General features: G+C 42.6%; 1 protein-coding gene across 1 annotated transcript in view; it reads left to right on the top strand.

Moving 5' to 3' along the window:
• Positions 1–21,900, top strand: part of PCNX2 (pecanex 2) — a 314,554-nt gene that overhangs the window by 163,643 nt on the left and 129,011 nt on the right. The window contains exons 20-21 of the mRNA XM_040242736.1: positions 46–187; positions 4,436–4,613. Of these exons, the coding sequence (XP_040098670.1) occupies positions 46–187; positions 4,436–4,613 (320 nt within the window). The remainder of the gene's footprint in view (positions 1–45; positions 188–4,435; positions 4,614–21,900) is intronic.

Genomic DNA, 21,900 nt, shown 5'->3' on the forward strand with positions numbered 1-21,900 from the left:
TAATTTGATCGGTGGCTGTTCTCAGTGGTTTTGTGTTTCTTTCAGATGTTGCCCATTTAATGTGGTTTGAAAGACTCTATGTTTGGCTTCAGTGTTTTGAAAAATACATCTTGTACCCAGCAATCATTTTGAATGCCCTCACAACGGATGCATTTTCAATAAGCAATTACCGGCGACTTGGTACCCAGTAAGTGGAGAAGTTTATTCACACTATGATTTGAATCACCATGTTTTCAAAATCTAGTGCATTTTCTCTGAACAGGCTGCAGCAAAAGCCAACTTCTGTCTGCTAATGATGGGCCAAGTAACAGTAAGCCATGGTAGCCTTTTACTCAAACTTGCTGTGGCTAGATGGTTATTGTAGAAAGACTGGGGTGCAAACAGAGTTAGATCTGCTTGAAGTGATCTTGGAAATAAATTGTCAATAGACTTGAAAATCATCCTGCGGAACCTTAGTCAGAAGCCTTAATGAGATGATGGCAGCCCAGTGTGATCCCAGGGTTCCTGGAGTTCTGACGATCATGCCTACAACTCTGAATTGCCTCATGTCATTTCATTTAGCAAAGACTGTATCATTTTGTGCTTTAGGGAGGGGGTAATTAATCACTGTCACTGCTCTCTCTGCATTTATACATTTTAAATACAAGGAGAAGCCTTGTAATTAAAGAAAAAATGGACCACAAAGAGACTTCATGTCATCAAGATGCTCATGTTTTTGCAAAATGTTTTATTTTAAAATGAACTCTGAATTTACAAATGAAAGTCTACTTGATAATTTATGGATGTGTTTTTCCTACAAAAGGTTGACATTTCTCCCAATGAGTTAATAGAGGAGGAGGATATAAAAGAGATTCCTTCTCAGATTTGCTTCTGAGTCATGTTGCTTAAACATTATATGACCATGTCAATCCTTATGTGTAATGCCAAGCAGGCCTACTCTTCCTTTAGGGGTGTGATGAGAACAAATTAATCAGTATTTGTCAAAGATTAAGCAAACTCAGATAAAAGTCATGTTATTTCTTGGTTGGACCTTGAGTAGAGTCGTGGTCACTCAAAGCAGATGCTAAATGAAATGACCCTATAACCTTCCTGTCTTTATCAGATTCTGGTTTCCTTCTAGCCCAGACCTGGTTTGATCAGGCCAGGGCCGGAAGTCCATGTGGGTGTGCTAAGTCACTTCAGTCATGTCCGACTCTTTGCAATCCTATAGATTGTAGCCCTCCAGGCTCCACTGTCCATGGGATTCTACAGGCAAGAATACTGGAGTGGGTTGTCATACCCTCCTCCAGGGGATCTTCCTGACTCAGGGATCAAACACAGGTCTCTTATGTCTCCTGACTTGGCAGGTGGGTTCTTTACCAATAGTGCCGGCTGGGAAGCCCAAGAAGTCCATACTGTTCGGTATTTAAACTCCTAGACTTTGGATCCAGTGATGAGATTTAGTCTTACTAGACAGAGAAGGCAGCTGATGCGACTTCAGACCTCTTTACAGTCTGGGTGGGGCCCCATGCACGAGATAGCCCTACGTCTAGAACATCCAGTGCTTTTCTAGTGGCAGCTGTTTCCAGTGTGGTACCATTTTGGCTGACCCTACGAGGACATTCTAGGACAAGGTAGATCCTCAATTTCCAGAACAAGGATTCACAGCCAGAACCAAAACAGCCACCCAAGTACAAGTGCTGCCCTGAGATAATCAGCAAAACCATTTAAAGTTCTCACTTCCCAACATCAGGACTAGGACCTTGAGAGTAAAACCTGCCAGTTGAGGCCAAGCAGCTCTGGCTGTTGGTGGAGGATGGATATAAAGGTTAGGAATTATGAAGAGTCGAATAAACAATTCATTGAGAGTCCAGTTTGAAGTAATATTAATCTCTATCCCCTCTCATCTTTTTCAAGACACTAAAGTTAGAAGTGGCACCTTACCTATGTACCTGCAAGTACTCTTAACTCCCAGATGACACCAACAGAATTCTTTTTCTCAGAGCCCAAAGTGATGACTCCTTTATATTCTTGAGGTATCCGTCTGAAGACTTAAAAAATCTCTCTCAAGATTTCAAGCACCCCACTACACCAGCTGTTCTCAAACAGGGCAGCAGGAGGCCATGTGTCAGTATCTCCTAGAGACCTGGGTAAGCCCAGCCCACATCCTACCCTATTGAGAACTGTGGTACCAGACAGTGAACTCCTCAATGGCAGGCACTGTTTCTTATTCAACTTGTAGTAACAGGAAATGGTAGGAGTATGGACAGATGGATGGACAATTGAGTGGGGGCTGGTAAATAATGAGTGGGTGCCTCATGGGGTCTTGGTAGGCATCTGCCAGTGTGATTTAAAGGGATGCTTTGCCTCTGTCCCAGACCGTTGTTCACTGATTGCTACTTAAGCCCTTATAAAATCTTTAGCTAAGCCTACAACCATCTGTGAACCGTTGGCTGTAACCATTACTATCGCGATGTTAGAAAAGCCATAAGCATCACTCCTTAAGCTCTCTCTTAGTCTTCACCAGTCATCATTAATAAATATAAATGGGTGCTGTCCGTTTTAGTCATAGTCATGGAAAACAAAGTTTAGAGTTAACCCTCATCTACATTTTTGCCTGAATAACCGAGAAAACCCACTCATCTCCTTTGAAAACCAGAGTATCCCTAGCCTTGGGACACCTGTCTTTGGGTTCCCTCTCCTCAGAACTTTGGCTGTGTCTTAGGGATTCTCATATCCCGGGCTGTCGTCAACGGCAGATGGGCCTCAGGTCCTGTTTTCATACTGCATGTTCGTCATGGTTATTAGTTTCTACTGGAAAAGAAAGGGGTTATGGAGCAGTGCTCAGCCTCGCTGAAGGAACAGAGGTTACTAAACACCTTCCCACTCTCCCCAAATCTGCATGTAATCAGGGCTAGTTTTTCTCAGAAGCCTAATCTAAGCCCACACAGTGCTTTGGACAGACCTCACTCACGGAAAGGGTAGAATCGATTGCAACACTAGGTCTGAAAGCGTATAAATTATTAGATTGAGGCCAAAGGCCAATGAAAATACTACCATTAGATCTTTTTGATGACAAAAATGACAATTTTGTACTTGATAGATGCTGAGACTTAGGAGACATGCTTTTAATGCCTGGATCCTGAGGTATTATTAATGCTGATAAGGGTATAACTGAGTCACTTTGCTGTTCAGCAGAAATTATCACCACATTGTAAATCAACTATATGTTAATAAAATTTTTTAAAAAAGGAAACCTAACTATTAAGTGCAACTGTTCTCTGGAACATATTTCCACTTCTTTTTCTTTTGAGTTCCCAAATAGGATGTTTAAACTGGAGGGGAATCTGGTTAAAATGTGCAAGACTTTCTTTCAAAAGGACAGACCCCTCAAGGAGGTAGTGGTGTGCTCTTTCTGGCTGTTCTGAGCACTGATCAGTTACCTTCCTGTCTCAAGGTGGGTAGATTGTTGACCTTGCTGTCTGCTAGAATTGTGCACATAGCATCTGCCCCCAAAATGGTTAGACAGGCGAATTCAGGAGTTTGGTCCTCACAGCAAAGTCCTGCTATTTCTTTGTGGGTCTGCCGCTGTCCTATTTCTTAACTCTAAAGGTCTAGGTTGTGGGGGCTTGTGTCACGTTGTTGATGTAATTTTCAGTGGGGAAAAAAAAGATCAGAAAGCTTATGTTTACAAAGACAACAAATATGGTGGAAAACATTGGCAATGAATATGTAAAGTAAAAACAGCTTTATTGAGACAGTGGGATTTTTCCTTATTTCAGAATTTCATATTAACTACTGTTACTCAGACGTTAAAGAATCTGCCTACAAGGCAGGAGGCCTGGGTTCGATCCCTGGATCAGGAAGATCCCCTGGAGGAAAGAATGGCAACCCACTCTAGTATTCTTGCCTGGAGAATTCTGTGGACAGAGGAGCCTGGCGGGCTACAGTCCATGGCATCACAAAGAGTTGGACACAACTGAGTGACTAACACTTCTCACTGTTATGGCATTGATTCAGTGAGATTTTGTAATTTTTTTAAAGGTTTGCACTGAGCAGGTGCCTACAAGGACAACCTGCTCTGCTTTCTCACTTGCCACCAAGCTTCCCGTAGAACTTAACAATGCAGTAGCTCCTTCAGATAAGCTCCCAGGAAGCTCTGTGCCCTTGATTGCAAAGTTCTGAGCACAGTGGGGAAGCTGCCTCTAGTGGCAGAGTCTGTGTTGGCGAGTCCCTTGGGATCCAGTTTCAATCCTAGTGTCACCCCATGAGATGAGGAACTGAAACTCTGAGACTCAGTTTACTCCTCTGTAAAATGAAGATGATATAACCCACCGTCTTGGCTTTTTGTAATGTGCATAACTCACAGTAAGCCCTCAAGACACGTGAGCCGTTGTAACTCACCCAGCAGCATGTGGACCACCACTGATTATCTCTTCTCTTTCCCTTTCAACAGCTGGGACATTTTTCTGATGGTCATTGCAGGCATGAAGCTGCTGCGGACCTCTTTCTGTAACCCAGTCCACCAGTTTACTCACTTGGGCTTCACAGTGATCTTTTTCCATTTCGACTACAAAGATATTTCAGAGAGTTTCTTACTGGATTTCTTCATGGTGTCCATTTTATTCAGCAAGGCAAGTTAAGCTCTTTTCTTCATTTCAAAATAGAAAAGATACATTTCTCACTAAATGCTTTAAGAGGTTGAAACATTATCTTTAAAAAAAATTATATTAAATTAAATTGAATTACATATGCATGTCACATTCCTGCTGCCATTTGAGAAGTATTCCCCATGAAATGGACGTATGCCATGTTATTTGCCAAAAATCACTAATTAGCATGAATTAGCCTTTTGTGTTGCTTGAAATTTTATGATCTTTGTCTCTGTTAACAATCTCATTGTGGAACTTCCTAGATCTCAAAATGCTTGGAATTAAAAATTAGCAACCAGACTAATTTTCTTTTTTTAAAAAAAAACTTAGCATTTTGCCTCTGGAGGTAAAGTTTGAGATGTGGAACCAGAGAGCTGGGACTCTTGGAGTACTTTGTTTCCCTTAGCTTGTCTCAGGTCAAGATTTCATCTGGTGTCAGTTCACCCATGGGCAGTGGGAAACCCTAATCACAGTTCAGGCAAATATATGGGAATACTACCCAACGCTTAACAGAGGAAGGTAAGCTCCTTGGAATACTGGTCTGAGTGTATGTGCTCTGAGCACTGTAACAAAGCTGGGATGTAAACAGAAGTTAGGAAAATAATTTGGAAAACTCTTTCCTCACATGCTCCATTTAATATAGCAGGCATGGTTTTCTGCCCTGATGTTGTCCTGTTTCCCCTTTTGGTTAATCATTTTTTAATTCTAAGGTTCTTTCCTGAATTTCATTTTTAACCTCTATTGAATTAGTTCTATTAATTTCTCTACTTATTATCTGTCCTTTCCTTCACCTGGCTTCCTCTTGTTCTAAGTGACAAAAATTCAAATATTCCAATTATATCACTTTGGTAGCCCACCTAGTTCCCACATTTTATTCCCAAATTTCGGCTTTGGTCTTTAACCCACAGAAGTTTGTTTTCCATTTGTCTGGGGTCTGTTTAGTCTTGATAAATTTATTACATTTTTCTGACGATTCAAGTCACAGGCTTCCATAATCTGTTTTTCTCCATTATGTCTAAATGTCCATGATCTCTCATAATAAATGTAAAATTGTCTCCTTTGATCTTGAAAGCATTGATGAAGTTGTAAATAATTTTACTACTCATAGAAGTAAGAGCTTATTATCAGATGCAAAATGGGTTGGATAGGTTTGAATTCCTAACTCTGGCATTATTTATATCTTGACTTGATAATATTTATATTCTTGCCTGAACCCTAGTTTCTTGGAAAATTACAAATAATGATGCCGCTCTCACCAGGTGAGAGGATTGATTAATGTTAATTAGAAGAGAAGGTTTTGTTTGTTTGAGTTCTACCAGTTTATTGCTACCAACCCATCTCCCTCCACCCTTCTCATGCACGCGTGCTCAGGCATGTAACCCCATGAACTGCAGCCGCCAGGCTCCTCTGCCCATGGACTTTTCCAGGCAAGAATACTGGAGTGAATTGCCATTTCCTTCTCCGAGAAGAGAAAAGTTTAAATAGCATGTGCTTTCCAAATATGAGATAGGACTTTTAAAGCCATCTTAAGTAGAAAAAGAAAAGTTACACCCTGCTTAGGACGTGAAGGAGTGTGGCTGCTTTTTTGAACTGAACCGTTTGTTTCAGTAGCCTCCTGTATTAGCGCCAGGTGCCAGGTGAACAAGAACTTAGCAGAGAAGGGTGAGCACCTCCTGTAATAGTCTTCTTAAGTGATTCCACATCTGCAATAAGAACAGGGATTTTCATTTGCTGGGGGGATGGCAGCCTCCCCACTGATCAGCCTGCTGGTCAGTTGAGAGATGGTTACTGCTACGATGCCTGCTAGGGGCAGAGGTCCAGATCGAGAGGGCTTGCTGGCAGTAGAGGAAGGATTTATGCAGACCTGTTGCTCTTCTTCCTGTCCAGGTGGGCACTTAGTGCCATCCCATGCATATGATAATGAGGAGGGTGGAACCTGATGGTACACAGTCTGAAACTATTAATAAATTAATAGTTCTTTACTTACAAAACAGAAACAGACTCACAGACTTAACAAACGTGTGATTGCCAGCGGGAAAAGAAGGAGAAAAGATATAGGCAGTTTGGGATTGACATGTTTAGTTCAGTTCAGTTCATTTCAGTCACTCAGTCGTATCTGACTCTTTGCAACCCCATGAACTGCAGCACGCTAGGCTTCCCTGTCCATCACCAACTCCTGGACCTTACTCAAACTCATGTTCATTGAGTCGGTGATGCCTTCCAACCATCTCATCCTCTGTCATCCCCTTCCCCTCCTGCCTTCAATCTTTCCCAACATCAAGGTCTTTTTAAAGAGTCAGCTCTTCCCATCAGGTGGCCAAGTATTGGAGTTTCAGCTTCAGCATCAGTCCTTCCAATGAATATTCAGGACTGATTTCCTTTAGGGTGACTGGTTGAATCTCCTTGCAGTCCAAGGGACTCTCAAGAGTCTTCTCCAACACCACAGTTCAAAAGCATCAATTCTTTGGCACTCAGCTTTCTTCACAGTCCAACTCACATGCATACATGACTACTGGAAAACCATAGCTTTGACTAGATGGACCTTTTTTGGCAAAGTAATGTCTCTGCTTTTTAATATGCTGTCTAGGTTGGTCATAACTTTTCTTCCAAGGAGTAAGTGTCTTTTAATTTCATGGCTGCAGTTACCATCTGCTGTGGTTTGGGAGCCCAGGAAAATAAAGTCTGTCACTGTTTCCATTGTTTCCCCATCTATTTGCCATGAAGTGATGGGACCGGATGCCATGATCTTAGTTTTCTGAATGTTGAGCTTTAAGCCAACTTTTTCACTCTCTTCTTTCACTTTCATCAAGAGGCTCTTTAGATCTTCTTCACTTTCTGCCATAAGGGTGGTGTCATCTGCATATCTGAGGTTATTGATATTTCTCCCGGCAATCTTGATTCCAGCTTGTGCTTCTTCCAGCCCAGCGTTTCTCATGATGTACTCTGCATATAAGTTAAATAAGCAGGGTGACAATATACAGCTTTGATGTACTCCTTTCTCGACTTGAGAACAGTCTGTTGTTCCAGGCCCAGTTCTAACTGTTGCTTCTTGACCTGCATACAGATTTCTAAAGAGGCAGGTTAGGTGGTCTGGTATTCCCATCTGTTTAAGAATTTTCTATGGTTTGTGGTGATCCACTCAGTCAAAGGCTTTGGCATAGTCAATAAAGCTGAAGTAGATGTTTTTCTGGAACTCGCTTGCTTTTTCGATGATTCAGTGGATGTTGGCAATTTGATCTCTGGTTTCTCTGCCTTTTCTAAATCCAGCTTGAACATCTGGAAGTTCACGGTTCACATACTGTTGAAGCCTGGCTTGGAGAATTTTGAGCATTACTTTGCTAGTGTGTGAGATGAGTGCAATTGTGTGGTAGTTTGAGCATTCTTTGGCATTGCCCTTCTTTGGGATTGGAATGAAAACACCTTTTCCAGTCCTGTGGCCACTGCTGAGTTTTCCAAATTTGCTGGCAAATTGAATGCAGCACTTTCACACAGCATCAACTTTTAGGATTTGAAATAGTTCAACTGGAATTCCATCACCCCCACTAGCTTTGTTCATAGTGATGCTTCCTATGGGATTAACATGCACACTGCTGTATTTAAAATGGATAATGAACAAGAACCTACTATATAGCACAAGGAGCTCTGCTTAATGTTATGTGGCAGCCTGGATATGAGGGGAGTTGAGGACAGAATGGATACATGTATATGTATGACTGAGTCCCCTTGCTGTCCATCTGAAACTGTCACAACATTGTTAATTTGCTATACCCTAATATATAATCAAAAGTAAAAAAAAAAAAAAAAACTCAGTGCTGCAGGCATTTGGGTTCCATTTGCTGTCATCATTCTGAAGCACCAGTGAAAGCACTAATAATTTCAGAGAGAACCATACTGACAGCATTCCCGTCTCCTCTAATTGAGGGAGCCTTAGCAAGTGTAATTTGAATAGTCTGCTTCTAGGCTGGGCATAATAGCAGAGTCCAAAAGAAAAAAAGCAACTGAGACAAAAGCTGGAAGAATCAGCATCCTGAATTAGCAAGTTGGTCCTGAAGCATCCCTAGCTCCATCTGATGCCTGCTCACTCTGTCTTGACAGAGCAGCATATTTTCTGGAATGAGAAATGAGATCTGATTCCCTGGCAAGAAACATAGTTGAATAAAGGTCTTTAAGGTCTTCTTAGAAAGACAGGCCAGTAGAAATTAGTGACAAAACAGTGGCGATGAGGAAGGTCACAGTTAATGCTTCCTGTAAAGATCCTGCCTGCCACCCTCAACTACTACTTCCTGTTCTTTCTACACATTTTAAGGTATCTGTAAAAAAATTGTCTATTCACATATTTCCTAGAGTCTTTCTAGAAACCTCCAATATTGTTTTTGCAGGGAATACTGCTGTTTAGGGGGATTCATTGCACAATATGAAATTTTGTTTGTTCATTAGACTCATCAGTGTCTGGCTTATGACACATCCTCTCATTTACCATCGAAAAATCTCTAAGCTCTTTCCCCAGCCCGGCTCCTGTTCTGCTAAATAGCAAAACCGCTATTAGCCTGGCAGCTCGCCTTGCAGAAGAGCTGCAAGATGAATGTGGAGACGTTGGAAGGGCCTCCAGTTTCCTTGGAAGAAAGGAGCTGTGTGAATATTGGACTTGTTATTATTATCATAAGTCAGTTGTCCCTAATCTTTAAGGCTTTATGGGGGGAAAGAAAGATGTGATGTAATTACAGAGAGATGATCTGTGCTACGAGATCAAAGCTCTGGGGTCCAGAGGGTGAAATAGATGGCTTCCAGAGGGCCTGCCTGCGTGTTACTCTCTCCCTCCTCCAGTCCCCAAATCCCCCCCTGAGATCTGTAAGATGAATGTTGGCTGGTCTCCTCTGTCTGCCAGTTCTACTGAAAAGTGGGACGTCATGAGTTCTAGGCCAGAGTTCAACAGGAAAGATTTAGTTGCATTGACACAGCCATCTTCCCAGGTGGCCTGGTGGTAAAGAAGATGCCTGCCAATGCAGGCGATGCAGAAGACTCGGATTTGATCCCTAAGTTGGGAAGATCCCTTGGAGGAGGAAATGGCAACCCTCTCCAGTATTCTTGCTTAGAGAATCCCATGGACAGAGGAGCCTGGTGGGCTACAGTCCATGGGGTTGCAAAGAGTCGGACACGACTAAGCAACTAAGCAAACACATGTATGCTTTGACGGAGAGGATGAAACATTCCTTGAGGATGGGGCTCTTGGATGGGGGAGATGAGCAGCAGAGAGAAAGAAAGGTCCCCACATATTCCATCCTGTGATGTTTGATGCTCCAAGCACACACCTCTTTCAGTTTAACCCCTTTGAAGAGTCAGGCCCCTCCGTCCTCTCTCCCTTAGCATCTCAATCCCTTTCCCCTCTCTCTTCTGCCCCATTGTTACCGACCAGGGTTCTTGGCCTCCTTAATCAATAGGAATTGATCAGAGGCCAGGCAAGGCTTTATTGGGGCCCCTGCTGCAGCAGGGGATAGCGAGACCAAATAACAGTCTCTCTTGCTCACTCTCCAAGGTGGAGAGAGGGAAGTTAGTTCCTTATTTAGGGTGAGGGTAGGGTGTGTCCAGGAGTTGGGCTGGAGGAGAGGCTCAGGTGGTTTGCTCGCTTTTGGTGTGGTTGTGTGCAGGGGGCACGCATGGCACCCTGCTTTCGCTTCTGGCTCCTCCGAAGTGGTGGTTGGGCTCTTTGGTCTGTGTGTATCTTGTCATCTACAATCGGCTCCAAGTGTGCACAACCATGTTGTTGCTATAGTGCAGTCGCTCAGTCGTGTCTGACTCTTTGTGACCCCATGAACTGCAGCACACCAGACTTCCCAGTCGATTACTATCTCCCAGAGTTTGCGCAAACTCATTTCCATGGAATTAATGATGCCATTCAACCAGCTCATTGTCTCTCGCTGCCTTCTCCTCCTGCCGTGAGTCTTTCCCAGCATCAGGGTCTTTTCCAGTAAGTTGCCTCTTAACATCAAGGAGCCAAATATTGGAGCTTCAGCATATGTATACGCACAGTTCTCGGTAGTCCCTTGTAGTTTCTTTGTATTCAGTTTCTTGAGGAGACATTCGTCCAGGAACGAGTGTTGCCACAAAGGGTCCCAGGTCTCAGACTGTCTCACCAGCAGCCACCCTCCTAATGTAATGAGTTTGTAACATCTTGGCTATGAATGGATCTTTGGGGGACAGTAAAGCATGATCCAAGTAAGGACATTTGGTTGTGGCAGGAACGAAGGTAACAGAGGTTTCCTGCTGTCCCGCTGGTACTGAAAAAGTTCTTGGAAATCATCTTGAAATTTTTAGTAATTTTTAGCTGGAGAAGTAGTACTTGAAAAATAGTCCTGCCAGAGAATCATTCTGCCAACATTTCCAAATTGTGTTACAAATGAAATTCTAAAGACTGTTGGAATGGAGGATAGCACTTTTACCATTTACGATGTTAAAATTGATGGGTGAGGTGGTTTTTACATAAAGCTGTGTGAATGATGGCCCCAGGGCCTTGAAGAGTGGCTGTGTTCTGGATGACTGCAATTAGTATGCAAGTTATTTGAAACTGGTTTCTAAATGACATTTTCCTTTATTTTATGTATCCTGGTATAAAGTCTCACCTTAAAATGGAACCACATCTTGGGGAATGAATGCTTCTACAGAAGTATTTTTTTCAAAATACTTTGTTTTAAGAAGTGCTTGTTCATTTATTGAGCATCTCTTCCATGCCAGGCATTGGACTAGACACAAAGATGGTTAATAATATGAATGAAAGCAGTCCTTATTTGGTGCTTTCCATAAGCCAGGCACTATTTCCAGCACTCCATGAAGATGGCCCTGCTTAATCTTCACAGCAATTTTGTGGCTGGGTACAATTCATTGTACAGATGAAGAAACAGAGGCATAGAAATCAAGTTAATTGCCCCGAAGTCTCACAACTATTAAATGGTAGAGCAGGATTCTGCTCTGAGCCTATACTTTGTGACCCCTCCTGTTTGGGGACTCTGGAAAGAAGCCATATGAGTAAAGGGATCATTACAGTAAAGTATCACAGGGGAGGTGGCCGGGGCAGAGCATTTCAAGAGTATACATAAAAATGGTACCCCATCCCTCTAGAAGAATCAGAAACAGGGATGCTTCCCTTGACCTTTGAAGAAAGAGGGAGTGAGTCAGGAAAAGAAGGTGGGGAAAAGTGAGCTAAAGCAGAGGAAACTGCCTGTGAAAGGCACTGAAGTGAAAGAGGGCTTGGCATGCTCCGGAAGCTGCCAGATACTTGCTACATGTGGGACGTGGGGAGGAGAATGGTGAGAAGGTGAAACCGGAGGTGCCGTCATGAAGCAGATCAGAGACGACCGAGCGTGCCATGCCCCAGAGTTTGGACTTTATTCCTATTAATATATCTGCTGAAGATTGTCAGGCAGAGGAATCACAGGCTCAGAACTGCATTTAGAAACATCTCTTTGTGGGAGAGAATGAAAGATAAGGAAGCGTGGAGTCTTGGCGATTGGGTAGATGTGTATAGTAATAAGCCAGGCCACTCATAATGAGGGCTTGGGCAGCAGAGGCAGAAATGAGGACAGCGAGAAGGGACAAATCCAGGAGGTGTTTAGAAGGTGGAGCTGACAGCCTGTAGTGACCATGGGGATATGAGGGACGTGGGCTGTGGGAAGAAGAGCCATGTCTGGGAGTGTTCACATCTGGTGCTCCAGTGATTAGGTGATCTCATTAATTAGGGCCAGAATAAGAAGACATATGGGGAGACATATGGTTTTAGGTGTGTTGAATTGTGGAATGAGATGCAATGAGGACCAGAAGTAAAGACCTAGGGACAGGATGTCTTCCAGTTTAAATATTTTAATTTACCTCAAAGTTATAAATGTGTGCTCAGTTTAGTAAAGTTAGAAAACCAATGGAAAAGTACAGAGAAAGTCCATCTTTATACACATCTCTCACTTCTTAACTCCCTCCTCTCTCTAGTGATAACTGTTGTAAACATTTCAGAATAATTCCTTCTACTCTGTTTTCCTTCACACACACAGACACACCACACACCATGAGTTGTTCAGTCGTATCCAGGTCTTTGCGACCCCATGTATTGTAGCCCACCAGGCTCCACTGTCCATGGAATTCTCTAGGCAAGAATACTGGAATGAGTCCCATGCCCTGCTCCAACACCACACACACACACACACACACACACAATCTAAAATATTAATAAGATCATTCTTTACACGTTTCACTTACTTTTTTTTGCTTAAAAATATATCTTAGAGAACTTCCATGACAGTATGTATAACATTGCCTCTTCTTTCTGTGTTGCATAGTATTCCGTGGCACACACCATAGTTTGACTAGCCATACCCCCACTGAAGACATTTAGTTTGTTTCCACCTTTTTTCCCTGTGGTAGTTGGGATTTCTGTGTTCACAAACTTCAGAAACCCAGGTGTAACTGGCATAATGAAGAAAGGGGATTCATTGGTTTACATAACTAGAGCTTCCCAGGTGGTGCTAGCGGTAAAGAACCTGCCTGCCAGTTCTGGAGACATGAGAGACAAGGGTTCCATCCCTGGGTTGGGAAGATCCCCCTGGAGGAGGGCGTGGCATCAGACTCCAATATTCTTGCTTGGAGAATCCCATGGGCAGAGGAGCCTGGAGGGCTGCAGTCCATAGGGTTGCAATGAGTTGGACACAACTGAAGTGACTTAGCACACTCACATGCATACGTGATGGTGTGATCCAGAGGCTTAAATGACAGGATCAAAATTCTGTTTTTATGTCTCCTCTTCTGGCATCATTCTTAGATTGGTTCTTTGTTTATAGAATTCGTCCAGCTAATAATCCCAGAAAGAAGAGAAGGCATCTCTCCTAGAGTTTTAGCCTAGATCTTGGGAAGAGTCTTATTGACTTATTTTATGTCCTGTGAACCTGAACATTCATGAACTAGGTACAGTGGCCAGAGGGATGCAAGCCCCCAAGTCACTGAGGCGTGGCTTTTGTCTGCCCCTCGAGTTCTAACCAAACTTTAGAGACTGGGAGTCAGAGACGGAAAGGGAGAGCAGACAAGAAGTATCAGATGCCAGTACATTCTATTTCATAACTCACATACTGCTGCACATGACTGTTTCCAGAAGATAGATTTCTGTGATGGGAGTTGCTGGGTCAACAAGATGTACAGGATAGGATCTCCACAGAGAATCCTTCCAAAAGACATCTTTGCTTCCAACCTGGATGGTCAGCATTGAAGACTTAGGTGGAGGAGGAACAGAAGTGACTCATGAAACAAGGTAAAGTACAGCGAAATGAGAAACAGGAGAGGAAGTGCTTTCAAGAAGGAAGGAATAGTATGCTATTCCGTGGAGCTGTATTTAAGAGAAAATTCCACAGTCACAACCACTTTCAGGCTGTTAATACTTCATTAGCTTAGAAAAGGAGAATGGCTTTAGACATGCCATTCGAGTTGTGTTTAAAAGGTTTAGTCCACTTGCCAGGAATAAACATGACATATATATGTGATATGAAGGGCTAGAGCACAATGTTTACTTAAGGTCACCGTCGCTGTGTTTAAAATACAGGTTTCTTTAAGCATCTCCAGCTGGGATGCTATAGACAGCAGAAGTTATTTTCTTTAGTTGAGTTACCTTAGTGTGGCTTCTGTCTGCCTCCTCTGAGTTTCTTTTTTTAAAAATAGCATATCTCTATTTATTTATTTATTTATTTATTTATTTTGGCCCTGCTGTTTGACATGCAGGATCATAGTTCCATGACAGGGGATCAAACCGGTGCCCCCAGTATTGGGAGCACAGAGTCTTAACCATTAGACTGCCAGGGAAGCCTCTCATCTGAGTTTTTGGTGACATCAGCACCACTTCCTCCAGAGGGTCGTCATGTGGACTAGTTCTTGATATCCTGAAATAAGGTGGGGGCTGGAACATCTCTACGTTATTGTTTTGGTTCTGTGATATTGACAGATGCTCCATTTTCTATTTTCAGTTGATTTGTAGGTCATTTTTCCCTCACTGTGTTGAAGAATGGATTTATCAAGTTTATTGATTTTTTTAATAATTCTGGAATTTTCAGCAAGATTGTCTCACAGCTTCCTCTTTACTAGATAAGACTCACTCCATCAGCTCTTTCAAGGCTTTGCTCAGATTTGACCTTCTTAGTCAGATCTACCAAGACCGCCCAATTTTCATACTGCAACTTGTCCCTGCTGCTCCCAGCCTCCCCATCTAGTTGCAAGGCAACATGTTACTTTTTGCCATACCATTTGTCACTTTCCAACTTACTCTCTCTCTCTCTTTCATTTTTCATTTTATCATCTCTTCCACCAGATGGACAGAAATCTTTGTTTACTGATAGGTACTAATTTCCAGGACAGGGTCAGGCACACAGTGGGAAAACAAAAAGCCTCTGCAGAGTGTTGCATGGTGCTTTCTGCATGGATGGGTCAGAAACTTACCCAAAGCCACTCTCTCACAGAGCCAGACATGAACTTGATCCTATCCCCAGAATGGCCAAGCCCAGAGTAAAAACTGGTTTGCAGAAGGTTCACAAAACTATTACAGGAACCTAGCATACTTTCCAGGCTCGCAGGGACCCATCTTCATAGGTCATGCCACCCAGGATGGTGCAAGAAAGAAGTTCTTAGGGTCTGCATTCTGTCCAGAAACAAAGAACACAGTCTTATGTGTCCGTGTTCCCAAGAAGACTGGAAACTCCTCGAGTGGTGGGACCGTGGGTGTGCTTATTTTTCCTGCTTTCTGCAACATCAAGCAAAATGCAGGGTCCCGGTTAGGGTCAGGGTTAGGGTCAAGGTTACGTGTTAGGGGTTAAGGTCAAGGTTAGGATTATGTAATTCAATACATATTAATTGCATTCAGTTGAGAGCACAAAGATTGAAAAACTGGCTTGTGAGATGTGAAATCCTAGCTTGCATGTGGTGGCTGGGTGATGTTTTATCATTCTAGAGAGATGATGATTCACAGAGGAGGAGAGGGCAGCAGGAGGAGTGTTTTCGACTGGGCACACGGGTTACTTAGCACTCCCTCCTTGGGCTCTCTGTGGTGTGTGTTTTGATTTTCTTGGCTTCTAATAATGCTTGTTTGGCTGCCTCGCTGCTGCCCACTGTCCTGTTCACAGTGGGGGAGTTAACGCATGACCAGCAGAGCTGGCTGCTCTGCTGTGAGTGTGTTGCTCTGTGCTCCCCAATCAGCTGAGCCTTCCTTGCAAAGTTGAGAGTGTAGAACACAATCTGTTTCACGCTGCATATCTACCCCATTGGTGACACGCTGATGCCATTCAATGGGCCAGCTCACGGCATGGGGCCCCACTGTGATGCCACTTTTAACATGTCATATAACTGCTGGGAAGCGCCTGAATAGCCCCAAACACCCTGTTAGCCAAGATTTATAGCCCAACACATCAACTTTCTTGTCTTCTACTCCCCAGGACAATACCCACATACCAGGGGAATGGGTTTCCCTTAACTCAAACCATACAAGTTCCTGTAATTCATCTCCTAGAAAGGGACAGAGGGCTGGAGTGAAAGCTAACAGATTGTCTACACCTCAGCCTTCCAAAGTAAGGGGCTGTTTTTCCTTCCCATTTAGGACTTCAAGGCTGGTGTGCAAGAGTTATATCTTTTCCCCTCATTTTTCCTTTTTTCTCATGCCAGAGTATACTGTAATAAATACATGGATTTAGTCATGTTGTTCAAACATCAACGTAGTCATGTGTGTCCCTGCTGATATGTCAAAGAAGTATTTATGGGCTCTCATTAAAAAAAAAAAAAATTCTACAGCTTTCTCTGTAGAATCAAAGGGCTGTAGCTGATGAATCTTTAGAGAACAGGCATGTGGTGTGTGTTTGAGGCACAGAAGCTGCATGAGAGGCTTCAGGGAATTTAGCAGAGGTGACAAATCCAGGCTCTCTTCACTGAAAGAATGTTGAAAACCTTCGTACTCAACAATGAGGAAGCCCTCCTTAAAGCGCTTCCTGAAGACACAGCTCGACTGGTTCTAAGTCAAGGCAGCACCTTCCTTACAAAAGGCTAACAATTGGCGCTTGTTCTCCATTATTGGGTATAGGTTTCTGGTTCTGCAGAATTTGCACACGCATAAACCTAAAGATTCCAAATAGTGTCCTTTACCATGGATTCATATTTAAGACAAGGTCTTCGAGGTCACACATTCTCATTACTTCTTTCCTTTTGCTACCACTTTTGAAAGTACTTTGAGTTGAGCAAACCATGTTGCTTCTGCCACAGTTGCAGAAAGGCAGTCAATGACAGTGAGATGGTTACTATCATAAAATATTTATGGAGAAGAAGAGGGGAAACATCACTTTTATCAGGAAAATTAGTGGCAATTGCATAGATCTGGCATGTACATGAGAGTCAGAAAGTAAAAAAGAAAAATTCTATTAACCTGATACCCACCTGAGGCTTTCTTTTGCTCATTGTTTCTGAAAAACACTTTCTGTTCTTATAATCACTAGTTACTTACCTGTTAGAAGATAACTGTACAAGTATAACCAATGCAGTATCACTGATGGTAAACATACACTCCCGTGGAAAATGTGGGAAAGAAAAACATAAAAAATACTTTTGAAGCAATGTCATAAAGGAAATAAATAAAATAACCTTTATTTATTGAGCACTTATTATATGTTTGGTCCTGAACTGAAAACCTAATGTGGATTATTTCATCTGCTCTTCACAATCATTTTCTGAGACAGGTACCAAAACCGTATTTACTTATTTCTGAAGCATATTTATTTATTTATTATTTTAAATTATTTATTTATTTGGCTACATTGGGTCTTGGGTGCAGCCTGCAAGCTCTTCGTTGTGCCATGAAGGCTCTTTCCTTTCGTTGTGGCCCATGTACTTTCTAGTTGTGGCACAGGCTCAGTAGTTGTGGCGCCTGGGCTTAGTTGCTCTGAGGCACGTGGGGTCTTGGCTTCCTGACCAGGGACTGAATCCGCATCTGCTGCATCACTTAACCACTGGACCATCAGGGACGTCCCTGCCATGTTCAGTTTGCACATGAGAGAACTGAGGCTCCGAGGAGTAAACCTTGTCCAAGATCACACACCTAGTGAGAGGCAGAGCCTGAATGAGAACCTAGGTCTAACTCCAAAGCTTAGTCTTATCACCAGGATGCTGTGCTACTTTCCATGTGATAGGAGGTTATAAGCCAAATATTATGGGGGTCTCCAAAGGGAGCAGTTAGTTAAAGTAGTGAAAGGAAGCATAGCAGGAAAACCTTTGAACGATTTTAAAAATCCATTTTATTTCTTCTATTGGCATATTATTTGTGTCTTGTTTTTAAGTCACCACTGTTACATTAATGGGGCTTCCATGATGGCTCAGAAGGTAAAGAATCTGCCTGCAATACAGGAGACCCAGGTTCGATCCCTGGGTCAGGAAGATCCCCTGAGAAGGAAATGGCAACCCACTCCAGTTCTTGCTTGGAGGATTCCGTGGACAAAGGAGCCTGGCAGGCTACAGTCCACGGGGTTATAAAGAGTCAGCCGTGACTGAGTGACTAACACATAAAACACACATCACATTAATAATAGAAAACTTAAATTCACCAGGATCTACCTTCAAATAATATTATATTTTTGCTTGTGCCAGATGACTCTAGTGGTAAAGAATCTGCCTGCCAGTGCAGGAGACCCAAGAGATGCAGATTTGATCCCTGGGTGGGGAAGATCCCCTAGAGAAGGAAATGGCAACCTGCTCCAGTATTCTTGCCTAGAAAGTTCCGTGGACATAGGAGCTTTGTGGGCTACAGTCCATGGGGTCACAAAGAATCAGACATGACTGAGCATACACACATTGCTTGTGTAGTGTAAGAAATTTCAACAGTTTCCTCCCTGGTATCCTTGGTATTATTGTCATATATTTTCTTTAACATATGCTAAAAACACATAGTACATTGTTCACTATTTTTGCTTTAGAGCAAAATTTCTCTTTTAGAGCAATTAAAAATAAGAAAAAATAGTTATCGTCATTTATTTTATTTCTGATTCATTATTTCTTTGTGTAAATCCAAATTTCCAACTTGTATTTTTTTCTGCCTGAATTTCCTGAACAGTTTCTGTACTGTAGGTCTATTTGCAATGAATTCTGTCAATTTTGTTTGCCTAGAAAGTATTTCTCTTTCCTTTTCATTGGGTATAGAATTCTATATTGACAGTTTCTGCCCCACCCCTGTCTTTGCATTTTAAATATACCACTCCATTGTCTTCTGGCTTGCAGAAAATCTATAATTTTACTTTTATTCTTCTGTGTGTAATGTGCTTTTGGGGGGGCTGCCTTCAAGGTTTTTCTTTTTGTTTTTAGCAATTTGATTATTACATGCCTAGTGTTGTATAGGATTTATTATTATTTGTTTATTTATTCTATTGTTTGTTTGGGTATTGATCCCCCTTGATATTATCTAATTTTCCTGAATCTGTGGCTTGGTGTCTGTCATTACTTTGGAAATTTTTTTTCCATTATGTCTTCAAACACTTTGTCCTGTTCTCTCTTTCTGAATTTCAAAGAACACCTATATTAGTTTGATATTGTTATATATCTCTTGGATACTAAATAATGTTTTTCCATGTGTTTTTAAAATTTTAATATGCTTATTTATTTTCAGCTATGCTGGGTCTTCATTGTTTCATGTGAGCTTTCTCTCGTTGTGGTGTGGGAGCTTCTCATTGCAGTGGTTTATCTTGTTGCAGAGCATAGACTCTGTAGTTTCAGCTTGAGAACTCCAGAGCACAGGCTTATTACTTGTGGCATAAGGGCTCAGCTGCCTGGCAGCTGTGAGATCTTTCTGGACAATGGATCAAACCCATGTCTCCTGCATTGCAAGGTAGATTCCTAACCCCTGAGCCACCAGGGAAGCCCCATATTTTATTTTTTAATTCATTCAGTATTATCTTTGTATTTTGGTTTAGGACATTTTTATTGACCTTCTTTGAGTTCATTGATTCTTTCATCGACTATGTTAGTCTGACGAGCCTGCTGAAAACATTCAGTGTCTCTCTTGTGTGTTTTCCATTTCTATTATTTGCATTTGAGTATCTCTTTTAAACTTTCCATCTCTCTGCTGAAGCTTTTCATCTAATCTGTCATTTTGTGTACCTTTTCCATTAGAGCCCATAACATATTAATCAAAGTTATTCTAGTTTTCAGTCAGATAGTTCCAACATATGGTTCATATCTGACTCTTGCTCTGATGGTGGCTTTATGTTTTAGGAGTCTCTTTTTTCTTGCCTTTTCATATGCCTCATAACTTTTTGTTGAAAGCTAGACTTCTGCTGGAGGGCCATAGAGAATAAAGCAAATAGCTTTTATGCCCGGAACTGGACATGCCTTTCCTTCTGCTAGATTTTTGATGGAGAGTTTGAGTTAATACAATTAGGAGATGGACTGGGTTGGGGGGTTGTTGTTGCTATGGTTACCCTCAAGGTACCACAGACTTCAGAACTCCTGAAGGGATACCTTGCATTTAGATTGGGGTCTGGTTTCCAAAGCAACATTTGCTCAGCGCTCAGCTCTGCCTCCATGCTGCTCCTCGTTGTGTCTCTTCACATGGGATTGTTCCTTTCCTGTCCCTCTTCCATCAGCATCTGCTTTTACTTTTCACTTGAAACGTGTTATCTTGATGGCGGAGGGAGAGTGTGGAGGACGTTCTCTGCTTTCTCATTAAACCTCAGTCTTAGGCCTGCCCCCGTCCCTTGGTCTTAGAGCTGTGTCCTTCTTAGTCTTCCTGTCCCTCCTCCAGCTGCAGTTGGTCAGCAGGTGCTCCTGCCCCTTCCTCAGGAGTGGGGTTTTGTTGCTAGTGCGTCATTCCCCTCTCCTAGCTGCAGTGAGTTTTTTTTTTTTTTTAAATCAATGCTCTGGAGACAACAGTGTTTGCTGACCTTTCCTCTGCAAACTGGGGCTTCTCTGGTGCCTCAGATGGTAAAGAATCTGTGTGCAGTGCAGGAGACCCGAGTTTGATCCCCGGGTCAGGAAGATCTCCTGGAGAAGGAAATGCCACTCCAGTATTCTTGCCTGGAGAATTCCATGGACAGAGGAGCCTAGCAGGCTAAAATGTGTGTCCTGTAAGAGAAGTCTGGAAAAGGGGTCTAGCAGAGTTTTGTACCCTCCAGGTGTCTGCTGTTTCCTTCTTTCATGTCTGTCCCACACCAGACACTTCCTTAGGGTTTCTCTGATCTTTTCTTTGAGCACCCAGGGGAGTGCATGGAGAAAAAGCCTGCATTTCTATACCCCTCAGGGGCTTCCTGGTGTCCCAGGAGCCCACACTTGACTATCACCAACTCATGAGCTCTTTTGCTGTTGTAAAAGCAGCAGCTTGAATCCTGCTAGGAGTCTTATGAACTTGGCCTTTATACCCTCTTTGTGAAAACTACGTTTGTCACCCTTAGAGTTATAATGAATCTTCAAGAGGGAGGGTGCTGAGTCGCTTCAGTCGTGTCCGATTCTTTGTGACCCCATGGACCCCCACCAGGCTCCTCTGTCCGTGGAACTCTCCAGGCAAGAATACTGGAGTAGGTAGCCATTTCCTTCTCCAGGGGATCTTCCTGACTCAGGGATCGAACCCATGTCTCTTCGGTCTCCTGCACTGGCAGGCAAGTTCTTTACCACTAGCACCACCTTGAAAGCCCTCAAGAGGGAGGAAGCCCCCCAAAACAGAATCTAGAAAGCTGCCTCTCCCGTACAGGGAGGAGAATTATAAATAAACTCAAAGACAGGAGACTATCCTACGTACAGTAATTGGATAAAGGCTAACATTAGGAATTTAAAGGACTAAGGAATTGAAAAGAAAGGCAGAATGTGTACATTAAATGTATCGTTTCTACCATTCCACTCCAAGTTCAATTTGATGCTTAAAGAACAAAAGTAACCCTCTGTCCTCAGTTACTTTCATCCTCTCCTGTTTCTGCTGTGTTGAAGTCCACCCTTGCCTTCTTCCCCAGTGACCTACCTCCCCACACACCAGAGCCCGCACCCCCATGTCCATCACAAACATGCACAGAGATGCAGGATTAAATTTCATTCCTAATTCTCAGGGATCTTGACAAAACCTTTTAGTTGTGTGCATTCCTACCTCTTGGTAGACTGAAAAATTTAAATGTGCCGTGGTGACTTCATTTGCATTTATGGTTGCCCTAATTAGTAGTTATGAAATATGAACCTAACTAATATTTTCTGTCATTTCTCCTTGGGGTCTGAATTTGTCAGGCTGCTTAAGACTGGCTAATCA

This window comes from Oryx dammah, unplaced genomic scaffold (assembly GCF_014754425.2).
Source record: "Oryx dammah isolate SB20612 unplaced genomic scaffold, SCBI_Odam_1.1 HiC_scaffold_6, whole genome shotgun sequence".
In the NCBI taxonomy this organism is placed as follows: Eukaryota; Metazoa; Chordata; class Mammalia; order Artiodactyla; family Bovidae; genus Oryx; species Oryx dammah.